This window comes from Typopeltis vanoorti, chromosome 4 (genome assembly GCF_054136105.1).
Source record: "Typopeltis vanoorti isolate ZY-2024b chromosome 4, IOZ_Tvanoo_1.0, whole genome shotgun sequence".
In the NCBI taxonomy this organism is placed as follows: Eukaryota; Metazoa; Arthropoda; class Arachnida; order Uropygi; family Thelyphonidae; genus Typopeltis; species Typopeltis vanoorti.
The window spans coordinates 44,999,965-45,020,005 of NC_143552.1; the positions used below are offsets into that span (position 1 = coordinate 44,999,965).

Consider the following 20,041-nt stretch of genomic DNA (forward strand, 5'->3'; position numbering starts at 1 on the left):
ACATATAATACTATACGGTGATGATGTTTGATCATCATCATCACTGATAGCCTTGATTTCTTGTGTGGTTAAAGTCCAAGACAGGACTGAAAATTTTTACTGATCTTTCCAACCAATGACTGCATGACAAAGAATAATGCAAAATATTATGATATTATAAGCTGATGCAACTTGATTAACATCTCTGCAATTGATAAACTGATTTGTGCCATGAAAAATAAATGTAACTTTCAAAACAAATTAAATTTGAAACTGCATTCCAAGTGTTGCCAGAATGTTCTAGCTGTCAAATGCATCATTATGAACTATTTTTATTTATTTTATGTTGAGACCATACACAAGAGGTTGGTTGATCAACCTATAGTACATTAGTACTGTGTATGGGTAGTGGGTTGAAAAAAGAGAAACTTGTTTGCACTTGATTTAAATGACTGTATATTGTATTATTCGGGAAGCACAACAGGGGGAAGATCGTTCCACAGTACAGAAGTTGCAGAGATGGAGGAGGGTGGAAAAAAAATTTGTTCTGTGGGGTTTCAAGGTACACTGTGAAGGGATGTTGAGAGGCAGCTGCAAGTGTTCCAACGAGCTTAGTACTAAGTGGGAGAATTATTGATGCTATTTTAGATGAACATTTCCCATGGAAATATTTGTAGAATACACATATTGCAGAAACCAAACATCTGTGCAAAAGTGGGGGGAGTAAGTTGGTAAGAGGTGGGTCATTAACAAGTCTAATTGCTCTCCTCTGTATTGAGTCAAGCATTTCGAGGGAGATTTTAGGGGCCCTACCCCATATGTGAGCGAGAACAGTATTCAATAGCTGGGTGGATTTGTATAAGGTTAACAGCTGTTTAGGGGTGAATCCTAGTTTTTTAGAAGCTGAGGATGCAATTGGTTGTGATGTGTTTATGCCAGGAGAGGTTTGACGTCAGAATTCCAAGAAGAGAAATCTTAAATTGTCTGGAAATTTGAGTGTTGTCAAAAATAATACTGGGAGAAAATAATTCTTTTTTATGAGTATAGTATGGTCAATTGTAGTATAGTTGTTGATATGAGGAGTGTAACTGAACTTCCTAATTGTTTTTTATTGCATAATATGACTATACCTGAAGAGATAGCAGAACGAACTATTTATGGAATAGTTTGTATGACTGCTTCACAAAAAAAAAATTTAAGTGAAATAAATCATGAAGCACAGCAAGAGAAATAAAAAATAAATAAAAATAGAAAAATAAATCACTATATATTTTTATACATAAAGTAAAAAAAAAAATATATTTAAAGATGTTCTTAAGCAGAATATGTCACAAGGCTCAAAAATTAAGCACTATGATTTAAAGATTTAAAATTCTTTACTTATTTCTTCATTCAATCAATTTGGTATTTATAAGTAAACATTGTTCTTAAATATAAGTAATCCTGACTTCTGTTTCAGTTAAGTATAATTCTTTTCTACTATCTATTTTTTTTTTTTTTCAAGTTTGCAAAAATGGTCTCCAAGTAAACAGATTGTTTATTTCAAAGGAAGTAATGTACTCCTTAGCAGAGTACTTCAAGTAATAACTAACGAGAAAATCAGATGACCTGCTGTTTATTTTATGTATGGTCATTATGTTATTAGTAGATACCAGTTGATGGGAAAAGAGGAAGGATTGATTCCCATCAATCCTTCCTCTTCCCCAAATAACAGTTTCTAATTTCAGATCCTTCTCTCACCTCCCCCTCCCAAAAGCACTCTCTACCCACCCTTAACAATAATAATATTATACATATACAAAAACCCAGGTTTTTCCAAATAATTCCTCCACATTGCTTTACCCCCACTTTTCCCAAACCCCCCTTCCTTCAACAGCTTAACAGCAGATGAATGCATATCACCAGGATAAGGTATGTCCAAATTTTCCTCCTATATTATTCTTCATATATTGGTTTTTATAACACATCAGTAATGCCCTAATATTTGAGTAAAAAGCCAATGACATTTTAAAAAAGGGGCACTCCTAAACGCAAGTATTCTATATATCCATAAAAATAATAATCCAATATTATATTGGTGGGATTATGCTAAAGAAGCTGATCAGGCTAAGGATTTTGAAGTTTTAGCAGACAGGAAGTTGAAATCAAGGGCCATATAGCAATGATTACAAATACAACTCAGAGGATAATTGCAATGCTGAATGAACCTAAACATGTAAGGATAAGGAAGTGCTTTTGTCTCTTTAGGACTCGATGCAACCTCACTTGGACTAATGTGCACGGGTCTGGTTTTTGTGGTGATGCTGATACAGTGGAGAGAGTGTGCAAAGGAGAATGTTAAAGAAGATATCACGATTTTGGAATACATATTGAGAATTTGTGGACTACAGACACTACAAAATCATCTTTCTCCTGAAAACAGGAGAAAGAGGATTTATATGATTGCATATAAATATATGCAATCATATAAATCCTATATGCAATTTTATATGGTGAAAGAATCATACAGGATACCAGTAGATGGAATTTTATGTAGGGTGGGAAGAGAACATCCTTGGAAGTTGAGAATGAATGCAGTCAAAGAAGGGGGGGGGGAGCTAGATTTTTCTCTCAAAGAGTAGTGCATGACTGGAATGGCTTGCCTTTGGAGGTTGTGAGTGGGTAGTGTAAATGAATTCAAGAAAAGGTATGACGTTTGATGCAAGTGATATGTGGCCTCTCTAAATAATAATATAAATAATATAATAAAGTTGCAAAAATAAGAAATTAATTTGGCAATTTTAATGGCCTTTTTATATATATATATTTAATTTGTGGTATGTCATTAAAATTTCCAGATACCAATTAGAATGATTCTGGGGGGGGGGGATGTTCTGCAATCAACTGTACTGCTAACTAATTACTATATATAATATTTCATTAACAAATGTAATTGAACTCATTGATTAATCAATAAATTTCATTTAATTAATGTTTCAATTATAGTTAGCTTGATAACCAACTCTCACTACAGCAAATCCCATTATAATAAGCTCACTCACTATAAAAAATTATGAAATGTCCCAACCAAATTTCCATAGTTATATATTCTAAAAAAAAATTCACGATAGCAAACAATTCATGTGGTTTCTATGAGTTTGCTATTGTGAGATGGACACTAAATGCTTGTTTAGCATTCTAATAGGTGCAATATTAACAACTGCTAGGTAACCTACATAGGTTAACTGATAACTCAGACTTACAATATAATCATTTTATTCTCTCTTTCTTTCTTAATCTTTCCCTCGTTTATCTTTACAGTGATCAGGGCTTCTATTCCTTATAACTGCAACCATTATACGAGGATAGGGTGGTTGATCCTATGCCTCCAATCATGTTTTTTTTTTTTTTTTTTTTTTATAAAAAGTAGAATTGAGAGACAAATATGCAGTACGATGTACAAATACGGCAACAAGGAGAACGTAAGGGTGGATATCAGGTTTCTGAGGAGAGTAAAGATAACAGTATGGTAGGAAAGGTAGTCAGCGTGTTGCCTAGGTATGATAGTGATGAGATGACAAGCGAGAATTATGAATGGGATGCTAGCTGAGATCTGTGAAGAGAAAGGAATTCATTTTATAAATTTGTGGGATGAATTTGAGGTACAGATGGTGCTAATATATAAGAGGTGGGCTGCATTTGAACGGATATGGTGTGAGTCAACTAGAGAAACTGTTGCTGCAAGAGAGAGTGATGACTGAAGTGAATGGAAGACCTGAAGAAGCAAGAGGTGATGTGGAAGAGCAGGTAAGTAGAGTAGGAGAGCTTGTGGATGCAGAGGCAAGTATCATGAGTGAGGAGAATGAGAGAGAAGGAACACAAGACAAATAGGGAGATAAGGTGGGCAGGGAGACACTGCATGAGAAGAGTGGATGATGGATACAGGATGGAGATGTGTGTACAACACAACACAGGATTAGAATGACCAGAGATGTGGAAGAAATAAACAGGTCTGAGGGAGGTGCAAGATTAGTGATGATAGAAACGAGCGGCCAAAGGAGGGGTATGGAGGAGTCACATCTGAGGAGTGGGGTGGGAGAGGCATGTTACAGAACCAGAAATAATAATCTAATATGCAAGCTTACAAATGCCAGAAGTATTCAAAATAAAATAAATGAAATTGTAGCATTAATAGAGTATATTCACCCAAAAATTGTAGGAATAAGTGAGACATAGTTAGATGAGGATAACATTCTGACAGAAATAGAGATATGCTCTATTTCTGTCAGAATGTTATCAGCTTCCTGTCAGCTATAGAGAAATGGATGGAAAAATGTGCTTTTCATGAAGATAGGCAGGATACACGGGGGGGGGGGGGTGCTGTTGATAGCAGCAGAGGAATAAGGTGATTAAACAGCTTGCATCTATATCATGGAGTGAAGAATTGGAAGGAAAGAAGATCAGTGCTGCTTGGGACCTATTCAAGAACTGTCTAGCATGCACAATGTCTGAATGCATTCCAGAGGTCAAGAGGTCAAATAAGATGAATATGAAATGGATGAATGAAGAGGTGAAGCATGCAGTTTGAAAAAAAGCATTATGGAGGTAGAATGTAGAATAAGATGAGTGGTAGTGACAGTCAGTTGCATGAGGAGTACAAAGCACAAGCAAGAGAGCTAACTTTTGCTACCCTTATGCATGGTAAGGGTAGCAAAAGAACAGTATGACGAGCAGTTAGCTAATGGGCCAAAAGAAATCCTAGGGAATTTTTTTGAGTGACCAGTAAAAGAATGATTATGGAAAAATTATACTAGTTGGAGAGAACAGCAGATTGATAACCACTGAGGAAGATATAGCAGAGACACTGAATGAGCAGTTCATAAAGGTATTTCATCCTCATCGTGCAAATATTGAGAGCAGTGGGAAAGAAGAAGTAGCCATTGATAGTGAGTGAGCAGAAGGTATATGAAGAATTGAGTAAACTTGATGTAAATAAAGCCACAGGGCTTGATGGTATATCACTGTGTGTTTTAACAGCTTTAACTTACCTCTTTGAGTATTAGACTTTGCCCAAATTCCAAAGGAGTGGAAAGAGGGCAAAATTGTTCCACTTCATAAATAGGGTGATATTCAAGGTGATATTATAGGGTGATAAGACTAATTCTTAGAATTATAGGCCAATCTGTTTCTCCAGATTTGTGGTAAAAGCATTAGAGAGGCTAGTGAGAACCAAGATTCAGGTTGATCCATGTTGTCCATCAAACATTCTGTTTGAGAGTGTTTGAGGGACAACATGGGTTTGATAAAGAAAGGTCGTGTTTTAGCAATTTACTTACTTAAAACAAGGTGATAGGTGCATTGGATAAAGAGGAAGAATACATGGTGGTATATTTAGATTTTGCTAAAGCCTTTAATAGACTGCTACATGACAAGCTGCAATTAAAGTGGAACAAATGGGGGTTTGGATAGCATATTAGTGCATTGGACTAGAGATTGGCTGTCTGATAGGTATCAGCAATTTGTGTATGGGAAGCGATATCCCAGAGGAGAAAGGTCACCAGTGGTGCTGCAGGGGTCTGTTTTGGGTCCATAATTGTTTAATTTGTATGTAAGTGATATTGGGAAGGTGACATGAAAGGTGATATACAGTTGTTTCCAGATAATACAAAGTTGGGAACTATGAGGAGTACAATGGATGTTGTAGCCTTGCAAGGGGATCTGAATAGACTCTCTGAATGAGCAAATGACTATCAGTTCAACGTAGTGAAGTGTAAGGTTTTAAAGTTTGAAAAGCATAGATAGGATGTAGAGCGTAAGATTGGTGGGGATATCTCAGAGGAGATGAGGGATCAAAGGGAGATGGTGGATAAGAACCTGAGATTTTGGAGACATTTTGCTAAAACTGAGAAGACAGTACTGTGTTTGATGAGACTGATGTGAACACTGACATTAGGAATAAGGATGTTATGATTCCTTTGTATAAGGCTTTGATCAGACCACATATGGATTACTGTGTGCAGATCTGGTTATCAAGTTTTTAAAAGGATGAAGAGATAGGGAATGCAAATTGCAGAGTTTCGTGAACAGAAGGATGAGGGGTAGACATGATCGAGACATATAAGTTGGTAAGGAGTTATTACCAGATTAATGTGGATCAGATTTTTCATAGAATGGGTGGAGACAGGGGAAGAACAAGAGGTCATCCTTGGAATCTGTATAAGGAGGGTGTGAGCAAAGGAAGTGAGTAGTAGGTTTTTTGTATGGAGAGTTATGGGTGGTCAGAATGCATTGCCTGAAGTGTGGTGAGTGTGAAGACAGTGAATGCATTCAAGTCATGGTATGATGAACTGTGTGTGATGGAGGGCCATACATGATGAGTCTGACTCCATGGAGATCTACTACTACTACTAATAGACTAAAAATGTCATTTTGTAGGATTTTATGTTTACTATATATTATTCCCCCTTTTTCTTCTTTTTTAACATAAGTCTCCTGGACCAGAAAGTATTACTGCACATAGTAATCTCTCAATTATCCAACCATGGTAGGAGAGCAATTTTTTTTGTGAAATAAATGAAGGTATAATTGCGTGATGATATATCAGAAGTCATTTGACACATTAATCCATTCATGAGTCAGTTAATTGAAGGTACATTCATTTGAAAGTCACATAATTGAGAGATTACTCTATTTCATTAACAATAAAATGTGAAAATTAAAATTTTTACATTTTAATCAAAATCCATTAAAATAATGAATACAAATTCAAACATTTTTAACTGCTTGGTCTGAGCTATAACATGCAAATAGTAACAACACTAAAAATGACAAAACTCAGTAAACTGTTCAGATGACTGAAATGAAGTTTGAAATGAACATGAGCTGCCAACAAAATGGCTGATAGCAGAAATGTTTTGTATCAAATTAAAAATGTTCCCTCATAGAAAACTTATGTAATAACAAAAGAATTATTATTATTATGAATGCTCCTTCAAGGACTCATCAAGAGAGGGCTCATTTACTTAAATACCTATCTTATCTCTCCCTGAACACATTTAACAAAGCCATCTAATGGCAGCCTATTCCACATGCTCAACACACACCAAGAGAAAAACCTGGGCCTCACATGCTTCTTAATCACACCAATAAGTCAGCTTCCATGATGATCCCAAATTCTTCCTTCAACATGCATAAGCTGCAGTATCTCACTTGTGTCTGCAATATAAATCTGTGAGATCAGAACACATTGCTAGCTCTACACATTCCTTCAGCAACCTTGCTGATCTCCAATCCAATCCAATCACTTTGTTTGTAACAGTTTGCATACATCTAACTCATTTACCTCTGTACTTTCATTCCGTTCCTCTCCAGCATCCACAGCATATTATGGGTTTGCCCAGAATATATATCTTACTAAAGTGGACACTTTAACAACTCAGCTATTTCTTGCATATCTAACACTTTCCTATTATCCACATTCACTAAGGTTATTCCTCCCTAGTAGTTATTCCTTTTTTTTTTTTGTGGCATACCGATAAAATTCTCTCTCTCTCTCTCTGATTTCCTTCAGCCTGTTCAGCTAACTTCTTTTTAATAATCTGATTACATTATTATTTTTATGGCTATTTAGCCTATTTTTGTTTAAGAGTACCCTTTTTAATAATGTCAATGCCTTTTCACTTAAATTTTAGGGCATTACTGATGTTTTATATGGACAGATGTATGAAGAATGTATAGGAAGAAAAAAAACAAACATACCTTTGTGAGATGTTGCTGGATATCTTCTTTTTCAGTGGCATCCAAGCGTATGACAATATACATTCATTGTTGAAGGAAGGAAGTATGACTGAATGGAGGGGGAGGGGTGAGAGATGTAGGAGAATTATTGGTGGGGCAAGAGGTATGCGAACTTTTTTGAAAACCTAGGTTTTTTTATCTTTTTTAAATTATTAAAGGTGGGCAGAGAATACTTTGGGATGGGGTGAACATGGAAATTTTTGGAAAAGGAGAAGGATATTATATATAAGATCAGGGGCGGGAGAACGGGGTGTGAGCCATTTCGACAGTGCGTTGTCTTCAGAGCTCATGGGGGATAAAAATAATATTTACTTAGAGTAAAAACATGGGAATTTTCCCAGAAATAATACCTATAATCTGATTACATCTTTCTCACCATTGCTGATCCCTCCCTACTCTTTATAGTGCTCCAGAGTCTCATCATCACTCCTCTCATAGTACCATTGGATCCACAATATGTGTATGTGTGTGGCTTTTGCTTTAAAGTGTCTCTTAACTCTTAAAAGGCACTTAAGAGTTAAAGAGTTAAGTGCCTTTTGGCTAATTCTCATGCACTATTTCATTTTTCAATGCATTCACTGTTACTTACCAAATCAAAATATATGATCTCTCACCAAATGGAGGTATAATGGTCAACTCATTTATAGACAGATTTTCTGATGCCATTACTAGCAAATGTTCTTGTAGCACGAGTCCCTTCTATCATGTGCTGCTTTCCTTAATTATCCACGAGTAATTCTATAAATTTATTTTTTCCCACCTTCCAAATCTGTATCCCATTATATAAAATCCCCCATAATGATAGTCCTCCATGTATCCATATTTATTTGTCTATTCAGTTCACAGTCCTCTTTGGATGATTCAGGTCGGTATCATCACCCCATTGTGTATTCTGTCCTGCTAACAGACTCAAACCTATTCCCTGTCTTACTCCTACTGCCACCACTAGAGATTTCTATCCTGGTTGGATTTCTTCAGCTCTTCTTGTCTGCCCTCTCTAAACAACCCATTACATTCTATCTTCCTCATTTCCACAGTTAACTCTTCTTTCTTGACAACACCACGCCTGCATTTCATTGGGTCATCCCTAACAAACTAGCTATCATCCTTTCTTTCACAATACACTCAAGATTTCTACAACTTAATTTAATGCATACTTCCACGCTTTCATGCAGCCACCCAGTATCTAGTTTTCTTGATAATTCACATTTGAATGGTTTTGTCTGATACCAAAACCATTCAAGTACAATCATATTACTGACTCATTCTACTTGCTTACTTATTGATTTAGTCATGTCATAAATCTCTGAATCCTGGAAATGTGTGTTAATTTTTTGCTCATTCAGTATGCTTCTGATCATGGAATCTAAAGCCAAATCATGTTAAATTACTTCAATTGCTGATTCTGGGCAAGGTGTTGAAGGCAATAGTTATATACACATATATATATTTTTTATGATGTACATCGTATAGTAATACTTACCAAGTCACTTTTTCATCATAAAGTGTAAAGAGTAAAACAAGAACACTAATAAGATAGAAAACTGAATCTCGAAACATGGGCCAGCAGTTCAAAAATACTGTCTGTGGAAAAGAATGCAAAAATAAGTAAAACAAGAATTAAAATAATTAAATTCAATTTATGTATGCATGTGTATCATAAATATTGCTAACTGTAATTGCAGAATTTTAGCATACAAAAAGAAACATATTGTCAAATTTATTGGGTATGATAAATCCTTTTGTTGCAATTTCTCATAAATATTACATTAAAAAAATCAAATATACAAGTCGAATAAGCTTTGGTATTTTGTGATGTAGAAGATCCTTGTTGTCAATGGTTTACTTTCTAATATTTCATAATTAATGACATTAGATTCACTGATATGGCAGTGAATCCAATTTTCTGATTTTGGAAAATATCCAGTGATGCCTCATCAATGAATGGGCCATGCATTTCCTACCTTCAGTGCTCTGAAGAGCAGCTCAGCTCGGTCATTTCCCATTTTGATGTCATTTTAGCCCCCACCCCACATACACACCTGTTATGTTGTTGTATTTAAAGCTGAGCTAATTTTAAATCAAGTATTTTTGTGGCTGGTTAAAACATAAAGACATAAGCTCCTGTGCATGCACAAAGGTATATTGGACATACCAAACAGCCAAGATGACTTAACAAAACACTAACAATGAAGACTGTGGATATCAACTGACTATCTGGCAGAGCACCATATAATTGTACTTCAATTATCAGAACTTGCCATTCTGATAATTGAAGGGTCAGATAAACAGTAGATTACTAAATGTAGTTTGCTGAATTAAGGAAGAATTCCAGTAAAAATATCTGACATTTTTACTGGTATATGATACTGGTTAGGCAATGGGCTCAGACCATGTGTGTGTGTATTTTCTATATGTATATGCATGTTATTAAACTTGAATAAACAATAGTTATGCATTTCTCTCATTTAATTCTTTTAAATTATTTATAACTCAATTTTCTCTAGCAAATGCTCACAAATATTCATTTTTATATTTTCTGAGGACCAGTAAATTTCCAAGGACCAGTAATAAGCTACACTTTAGGAAAACTGTCTAAATAATTTTAATTGAATCATTGTTGATATTCAAATAGAAAAATATTTTGGATATGAAGAAAGCTTCACTGATGCAAGAAAAAAAAATTTTTTTTAACACTCCAGTTGCTTTTCTTCAGAAGTAGAAACTATTTTTTTCTAGTTATTAATTGTCTGGAAATTGCCAGCCCAATTGAGGCAATTTTTTCTTTGACCACATTAGTAGGTAAGAATAAATTACTGATTTGGAACAACAGTCATGAAAGCAATTTGTTACTGGGATGGTTAAGTCTACAGTTATTTTTAGTGATGACTAAACTGGTTTCCTTGTTTGCATATTTTTTTAAACCTATTCAGTATGTTTAAAATGGCAAAAAAAAAATAAATAAATAATAATAATAAAATAATTGAGTGAAAAATCTATATTTATTCATATATTATTATTGATTAATGCTATTATGATGAATTTTTTTGCAATTTCTTAGTTCAAATGTTCAAAAAGTCATCTTTCCTCTTTCTTAACTCTAGCTGAAAGTTTATGCATTTCCTAAATAAGATATGAATCTGTTACAACAATTTGGGGGAGAATTTATTTATTTATTTATTTTATTTTTTGTCATATTGAAAAGTTATAAAGAAATAAAAAAAAAAGATACAATTTGTATAACCACTGATAAAATTTACTGTCCCATCTACTGAGACAGCATGAAAGAATAAAGACTTCAGGGATTCATTCATGAAATTAAATACGTAATAATAAATAAAGCCCTTTGCTCAAAAACAGGACATCATTAGGAATATGAAAATTTGCTTACATGTCACTATTATATTTTAAATTATATGAATTAAACAAGATGCATTAAGTAACATTTAATACAGAAGATCATCAACCCATCTAATACCATACCATAATTTCATTAGAGATCAGCAGATGCTGCACAGCCACACAGCCCTTCCCAGGAATACCTTCTGTTGCTGTTTTGAGGTCTTCCTTCCATTCTTTCAAAGTATCCAAAGTATTTCAGCTTTCTTCTGTCAATGCTTAAGGATCTGTAAGTCTTACCAATTCTTTCTAGGAGCCACTAATTTGCCTTTCAAGAAAAGGATAACTGTTTTTGAGATGTAGTGTTATAACAGTTTTCCTATAACCCCATCTCAAAAACAGCTATCCATTTCTTATCAGACTTCTTCAGAATCCAAGTATCACATCAAAAAGAAGCTACTGAAAAATGCAGCTGCATCCATAATCCTCAACTTATTTCCCACAATGACAGCTATTGTTCTGGACTTTAATAAGTCTCTAATCATTGTCCTAGCCATTCCTTATCATCTTCTTATGTCTTTTTAACAGCAATTCTTCACATTAATAATGGATCCCAGATACTCGCATCTCATTTCGCCATTAAGGTATATTTGTTTTTCAGGATGTTTTCTGTATACTTTCTTCAAGAACCATAATTTTTTGTCTTACTAGAGAGCTTAAGTCCATTGCTCTTGTGGTTCTCATTAACTCCATTAAGGACTTTAAATTCTTTCCAAATCATCACAGATAAGATCTGTATCAACAGTAGAGATACTGTTGATACAGATCTTATCTGTGATGATTAGTATCTCTACTTACTAATCATCTGCTGCCTGTCCTAATTTCTGTCTTCATCTTATCCAGTGCATTGTCTTCATGCATAACTCCCTTGCCTGCCTGAACCCAATCATTTAATCCAACACCTGTTCTTATCGTGGCCTCTTGCTTACTGTACAAGTAAGCTAACCTGAAAATATTAAGGAAATCCTTAAGTTCATTAACCTTTACAATTTTACATGCCTAATTACAAGAATCTTACTGCTGGTACCATTATGGGAATATCACACCTTAAGGAGAATTAACCAAAGCATAATTAAGTGGATGTTTGTTGAAAAATAATATTTCTGTCGGATTGCTAGAGGAGATAATTCCTCTCCTCCCCCCTGCAGGCTGCTGCATAGGGAACAGGGATGGGAGAAAGGAAGCACAAAGAATGTCAAAATAAGAGTTGTTTTAAAAACAAACTCAGTTTATCTATTGTACCTCTGATGTAAGGCAGAGTATAATCTGGTTGGTGTGTGTGTGTGTGAGGGGGGGGAATTATTGTTCTTTCTAAGGAGTTTGGGGAGTTAATACCCATTTGGTTCAAATGATGTAAGCAAAGCCTGCTGTTCTAGATGCAGTTTTGGTCCTGATGATGAAATCTGCTCTGCACTGAGGGCATATTTTGAAAATTCTAAGTCTATGGCAGGGTGGTGATGTGGAGTGGCATGGAGGTTTCTGCCTCTGTGTGTGTGGGGGGAGGCAAGGGGGATCATAGCAGACTAAAAATAAGAAGGAACCATCTGATTGTCTTATAACATAAGTAGGCTAGAGACCCCTTCTTTTCCTACTTCGATGGTAAAACTAATTTGATAGTGAATATGCTAAGGGATGGTAGAAAGTTTAAAAGAACCTGCATGCCATATGATCAAATGAAAAAAAAACAGTCTTTTATACTTCAGACATACAATGAGCTTGAAGTAGGAAAGCAGAATTTAATATAATGATTGAAAAGATTCCACGTATAAGTTAGCAAAAGGGATGAAAGTGGGAAACCCATACTACACCTTCAATTTGTTTAAAGAGCCAGAACACCTCAATTTAAGACATCATTTAGAGAGGTCACAAATGTTAGAGCAGAAAATTTTGAAAAGGAGTATATCACTTACTGGAAACTTACAAAAAAGGGATAAGGGATGACACAATGAAGCTCACTAAGTGATCATTCCCCTTTAACTGAAGATCCTGTATAGTGATTTTAAAGAATGTGGAGTTTTTTTATGTAAAATTATGTCTTCTAAATATTTAATTATTTAAAAATAAATATTTCATTCAGTTAAATTATTTTTATAATGATATTACAATGTGCACTATGTATTAATCAGAATAGCTTTTAATTAATATTTCCAATATTTCAGCACAGTCAAACTGCCATCATCAGTGAACAATAAACAAATTGATGGGTACAGAGGCACTACAGGGTAAGTATGACTGAAGCAGAAACAAATTTTCTTTAGTGCTTCCCAAATTTATTGAGGTGTGGATAGTTTCTTAAGCAGATTCAATCAAGTATTATTGCATATTTAAATTTGCTCCTGTGGAATAAGATGGCCTTTTTATCACTGCTGACCATGCCTTGGACCCACCATAAGATGCAGTGATAAAAAGGCCATCTTATTCCACAGGAGCAAATTTAAATACAATACTTGATTGAATCTGCTTAAGAAACTATCCACACCTCAATAAATTTGGGAAGCACTAAAGAAAATTTGTTTCTGCTTCAGTCATACTTACCCTGTAGTGCCTCTGTACACATCAATTTGTTTATTGTTCACTGATGATGGCAGTTTGACTGTGCTGAAATATTGGAAATATTAATTAAAAGCTATTCTGATTAATACATAGTGCACATTGTAATATCATTATAAAAATAATTTCACTGAATGAAATAGTCTTTCTGTTTGGCAATTCTTATGTTGGCCATCCTTCCTGTTTGGCCATAGGACAGCTTACAGCTTCTTATATCTGTAAGACACCTGGCTGGTCTTTGGGAGAACAGATAAGGGATGCCAATTTTTTGTATGATCTGTAGGTAGTTACAAGGTTGTATTTGAGAATTTTTGTTAGTTTTTCTGAAGTGCCATAGATATATGGGATAGTAATAAATTTGGCATAGTCTTCTGGAGGGGAAGAGAGTATGGTTTTGGGGTTTTAATATTTTTTTGATTTGGTGGGGTGTAACCACTGACTAAGATGTTGTGAATGTGTTAAGTTCAGTGGCGAGGACATTATTATTGGAGCTAATCAATTTTGTCCTGTTGTACAGAGTTTTAATAATACCAATGCTGTTTGAGAGGGAGGATGTGACTGCTGGTAAATGTATCTGCCTGCATGTATAGGTTTTCTGTAAACCAAGAATTCATCAGGTTGGCATGTTATTGAGGTGTCAACGAAGGGGAGACTGTTTTTTTGTTCTCCTGTCCCCAAGGTGAAAGGGATCCTAGGGTGCTGGTTCTTAAGATGTGTTAAGAAGATGTTATGAGCTTCAGAGCCATGCAGTCAGGAGAAAACATCATCTACATAGCAAAGCCAAACCATAGGTCTTTGTGGGAGAAGAAGACTTCTTCTTCAAAGGTATCCATGAAGTAATTTGCTAGGAGAGGAGAAAGTGGAGCCTCCATGATTGTTCTATCTATTTGTTTATAGAATTTTTTTTTGTGAAATAGCACGAGTTCATGGTGAACTTCAACAAGACTGATATATATCAGGAGGAAATTGTACTTGGATAAAGTCTCAAGTATCCTTAACTACAGAATAGCATATGCCACAGTAAATAACTTTTTTATTATGTAAATATGCTACCTTCTCCAAAAGACAAACTCTCACTAATGATGCTGCTGGTGTATACCAAGTACCATGTTTGTGTAACTTGTCTTACTATGGACAAACAGGAAGATCTATAAATAAACACATCTCTGAACATCAAGACAACATCTGCCTTATCAAACTTCGCAACTCTCGTCTTGCACAACATAGAATTGAAAATGCTAACCACAGGATCCAATGGCAAAATGCCAAGGTACTACATAGATCCATATATAAACATGAATGTTTATATAAAGAAAGTGCTGAAGCCTACTTCATAGACCTAATTTTAATTGAAATGACTGTCTCACTATTCCAAAAATTTGGGAAATTGTTATCCTCAATTGTATTCAATAATTTATCTGATATATTTTAATTTAGATTAAGTCATTTTAATTTAAACCCAGCAGTTTTTAATCCATGAACATGCTAATGTTTACGTAGAGGGATTCTGATTTAAGAATGCACACTACTATTTTTTGAATTCAATTCCTATTGTTGTTTGTTAGTTGTACTGATGATGTCTTATGATACATAAGATGAAATATTTTCATAATAAAAAAGTAATTTACTGTGGCACACATGTTATTCTATAGTTATGGATACCCCACAGGTTTCACTATATAAAAAAGTATCCTTAAGAGGAACACTGGTGAAAAGAGACAGCAAAACTGATCAGTATGTCAGTATGTTGGAGTGTGATTTTCTATATTGGCCTTTAAGTGGTCAGAGTTTTAATATGCAAAAAGGTGTTGCCAATATACTGGGTGAACAGCATGGCTAAATGTTTAGCTAGTTTGTATGTGAGAGAACCAATGCCATCTGCAATTGGGCATAATGCCACATTCTGTTGGTGGATTTTTGACAGTCCATATATCCAGGAGGGTGGAGGGCTGGAATTGTAGGATTTAAGTTTATTTGTGATTTCCACTGGCCAAGATGTGACCTTTTGAAGGAGCCTGTGAAAGGTTCTGATCTGTGTGTTGATAAAATCAGTCTAAAGGGTAGTAGGTGAAGAAATCCTTAAGCAGAGAGGTAGATTTGTCTGTGTCTTATTTCGGTTAAAAATTACTGTGTCATTTCCTTTATCTGCTTTAATAATTCTGATTATTTTGTTGTTCTTTATCGCTAGCAGTGCTTCTAATTTCTGGCTGAGGAGGCTGCTTTTCAGTGGTTTTGCTTGTGTAAGGACATTCAGTGTGATGTTGTTTGCCATATGGGTAGGAAGGTTGTGAATTCCTCTATCAACCTGTATCATTTTTTAAGTAGGTATTTTTTTTTTTAGGTGTGAGAACATAGTTATGGCTCTGACCAAGTGTGCTGATAGCTTCTGGTTTGAGTGAGAATGATGACAGGTTTATTACAGTTTTTCTGGTGGTTGTTGAAGCTTGGAAGTTAAATTATTTATTTCCATTCCACCTCCAAGTTTCTTTTCTTTCTCCCCCCTATATAATAAAAAAGCTAAGCCTAATGGAAATAAAATGTACTCAAAACTCTAAAGGCTAATGGATCCATTAAGTTAAATTTATAGATTTGATATTTCTTTTGAAAAGAATACTGATTAAAAAAAACAAACATTACTAAATGTTCCTGAAAGAGGATAATCTTTTCATAGCAGCAAATTAGATTATTTTTAGGTTGCTTTTCTATTATTACTGAACTTATGAGACTAACAAACAGCGTAAACTAACAGTAATGTGGAAAATGGCATATAATATAATAAATGAAGCATTAAATTTTGAAATAAATACGAATAAACAAGTATAATAAGACTAAGAACTATAAAAACTGTAAAATGCATGACAAGCTAGCAAGCAGTATTAATAATGATGTGTGTGTGTGTGTGGTGAAACTTTATTTCAGAAATTTCAGCTATGAAAATGTACTTTCTTGATACTGTCCATATGACAAGGTTAAAATATTAATACTAGTAATTAATGTTTCACTTTACAAACAGTAATCTCTCAATTATACAACCACAGTAGGATAGTAATTTGATGGTCAGATAACTGAAGGTACAATTACTTGGTGCTGCATCAAAAGTCATTTGACACACTAATCCCAACCTATTCAAAGATCGATTACTTGAAGGTTCGTTAATTTGAAGATCAGATAAAGATATATACGAGGTGGTATCAAAAAGTTTCGAGACTATCCCTGTTTACGAGAAATTACTTTATTTATCTACGTTTACACACTATCACCTTGCAAAGCAATACAGCGCTTCCAGTGCTCCTGCCACTTCTGGAATGTGTCTTGGAAGTCTCCTTTTCGAAGCATATCAAGCAACTTCTGCGATTCACTCTGGATCTCGCAATGGTGTCAAAACGGTGACCTTTGAGCTGGATCTTCATCTTCGGGAAGAGGGTGAAGTCTGCAGGAGCCAAATCTGGCGAGTAGGGTGGGTGCGGAAGTGAGATCATGTTGTTTCTGGCGAGAAACTCGTGTGAGGAGAGCTCAGTGATAGGGTGCATTGTCGTCGTGGAGCATCCAGTTTTTCGTGCGCCACAGATCTGGTCACTTTCGCTGAATGTCCTCCCTCAGATGCCTTAAAACCTGGCAGTAGAACTCGCTATTGACGGTCTGGCCCCTGAGGATGAATTCTCGATGCACAATACTGCGAATGTTGAAAAAGACTAGCATGCACCTGGTCGAGCTGCGGACCTGCCTCGCCTTTTTTTTTTGGTTGTGGAGATGATGGGCTCTTCCACTGTAAAGACTGTTGCTTCATCTCAGGGTTGTATCCGTATACCCAAGTTTCATCACTGGTAATGATCCTCGACATGAAAGCAGCCTGAGGATGAACTTGGCAGCAACACGGCACATGTTCAAATCCCACGTGAGAATTGCCTGGACTGTTCTGTTATATACTCTTTTTCTATATTTTGTCCCTTTTAGCCTTTAAGGTTAGTCTATACTTAACTCGTTGTTCTCTTAAATCTTTCCCCTTTTTAACAAGCAAAATCTTTGGCCACTCTTAAGTTTAATCACGTGTAGGATACAAAGCCCTAAGGATACCTAGGGCTTTGTCCTAGAATGAGACGTGCCCATTAACCATATCTTCTGAGACAGTCCACCTGATAAGCATTGACAAATTTATTTTTTAACTGCGCCAGCCAATACCGAGGATAGATGAGACTCTTATCCAGGATGGCTCTCTCAGAGTGATACACAGTAACTAAACTACAGTAAATATCTAACTTCTGTTCACTATATTCTTAAATGCAGTCGTGGTCCGCTTTGTTAAATTATACACGTGGGTTCTTCCTGCTTAGTTCGATAATAATTTTATGAGTGGCTGTTTGAATTCATATACTAAACCACATCAGGCAGGTACAAAGAAACATATTTATTAATTAAAGAAATTATACATGAAAGTCTTATTTCTAGATAATCTGAATCAAATTTTAGTAAGATCTCTGGTTCATTACTACTAATGAAATACATGAACAAATTTGCTTGGACCACCTCTATATGTAACCTAACATTATCTCATCACAAGTTATCACACATTCTACACTCAGGTGGTCACCAGTTACATCACTTAACACAACACAATTAATTCATACAAATTAAATAGAGCCCTTCTATTTGGACGATCAGTTCTCAAACAAAGATGGGTCTATGCCAAGCTGGAGACAGTTCCTAAAGTTCCATATAATAAGTCCACTACACAAATGTTCTTCGGAAAACACACAATTCCTTAACCGTGAATATATAATACAAGAGTCTACATTACCATCTCTGAAATGATACTCGTTCCTTTCTTCTGCCTTGTCTGGGCATCAAGGCTTCTTCTCAGTCTGCTGCTCGTCTGGTCACCTTCGATAACTGTACGACTGGATTCTCAGCGGGAAGGGCGATATGGCTCAGGAGCTTAGCCAGAACGGACGGCATCTACTTGGTTTTTCCCTTGCACGATATAGCAGAGCTATCCTAGTCCAAGGAAGTAGCCAGCCCTATCCCATATGCTGCGGCAGACGACTCATACCCTCCACGGCCAGCCTGGAACTTCTCCGTAGGTGCAGACTGGACCAACATCCGAAAGGTCAGGAAACAGGAACAAAAAAGCCTTAAGTGGGGGTTGCTTGACCTTTTTGTTTTCATGCTCTTCCCAGCGTTTCTCTCTGGCTTACAGATTTTGCTATCTCATGACACATAAAATGGGGTTCTTAAATTAATTCAATACATTAAATAATTTCTCTATCAGACCCTTATACATAACAGGTTAGGTCTTACAATTTTCTTTCATTTGTTATATAATTTCTTACTCTTACTTAGTGTTATATACATATATACACATTTCCAGTTTATAGCCAACACACCACATTCTCTGCCTATTTTCAAAGAGAGTTGTTCCTGAATAAAAAATTGGTAATTCTTTTTCTTGGTTTATTCAGGACACAACAGTTCCGTATGACACACCGACAATGGCAGCAATGTTGTGGAGTGTTCTCCGACGATCCTCATGCACAAATTGCCGAATGGTTTCGACATTTTTGGGGTTTGAGCTCATTGAAGTTCTTGCTGATCTCTCATCGTCTTCTAGTGATGTTCTTCCGCTCTTGAAGCAAGCATGCCACTCAAAACACCCCGGACAACTCGCAGCATTGCTGTCAACTTGCTGAATTCATGTCAAACATCTCTGTGGCAGATTTGCCCAGTTTCATGCAGAATTTCATCTGCATGCTCTTTTTTTATAACTTGCTGTCCATGATGAAATCGCAGATGTGGTAACGCAGATGGTCAGAATAGCATCAGTTGCACAGCTCCCGATGTACACAGGACGATGTCTTTTGGCACACTGACTTATGAAGGTAGGTGCTCCCTGTGACTGTGCATGCAGCCGTGTACTGCCATCTGTTGGCGTGTTACAAACCTAGTCTCTCAACTTTTTGATACCACCTCGTGTATATATATATATATATATAGTGTACGAATAGCTTACGCCACAAATAAGCTCCATAGCAGTCAAACAACAGTTTTTTATCTGATAAACCATGAGAAATCATACTAAGAAACCATAATTGATAAGAAACCGCTCTTGAAGCACGCATGCCACTCAAAACACCTTGAAAGACTCATTGCAGCATCGCCATAAACTTGCCGAATCATGTCAAACATCTCTGTGGCAGATTTTCCCAGTTTCATGCAGAATTTCATGTTTGCTCTTTGTTCTAACTTGCTGTCCATGATGAAATCGCAGATGTGGTAATGCAGATGGTCAGAATAGCATCAGTTGCACAGCTCCCGATGTACACAGGACGATGTCTTTTGGCAC

At 35.8% G+C, this 20,041-nt stretch overlaps 1 protein-coding gene across 1 annotated transcript in view; it reads right to left on the reverse strand.

The window, feature by feature from the left end:
- Positions 1–20,041, reverse strand: part of LOC150107271 (putative sodium/potassium/calcium exchanger CG1090) — a 197,313-nt gene that overhangs the window by 101,262 nt on the left and 76,010 nt on the right. The window contains exon 5 of the mRNA XM_090391766.1: positions 9,239–9,339. Within this exon, the coding sequence (XP_090247892.1) occupies positions 9,239–9,339 (101 nt within the window). The remainder of the gene's footprint in view (positions 1–9,238; positions 9,340–20,041) is intronic.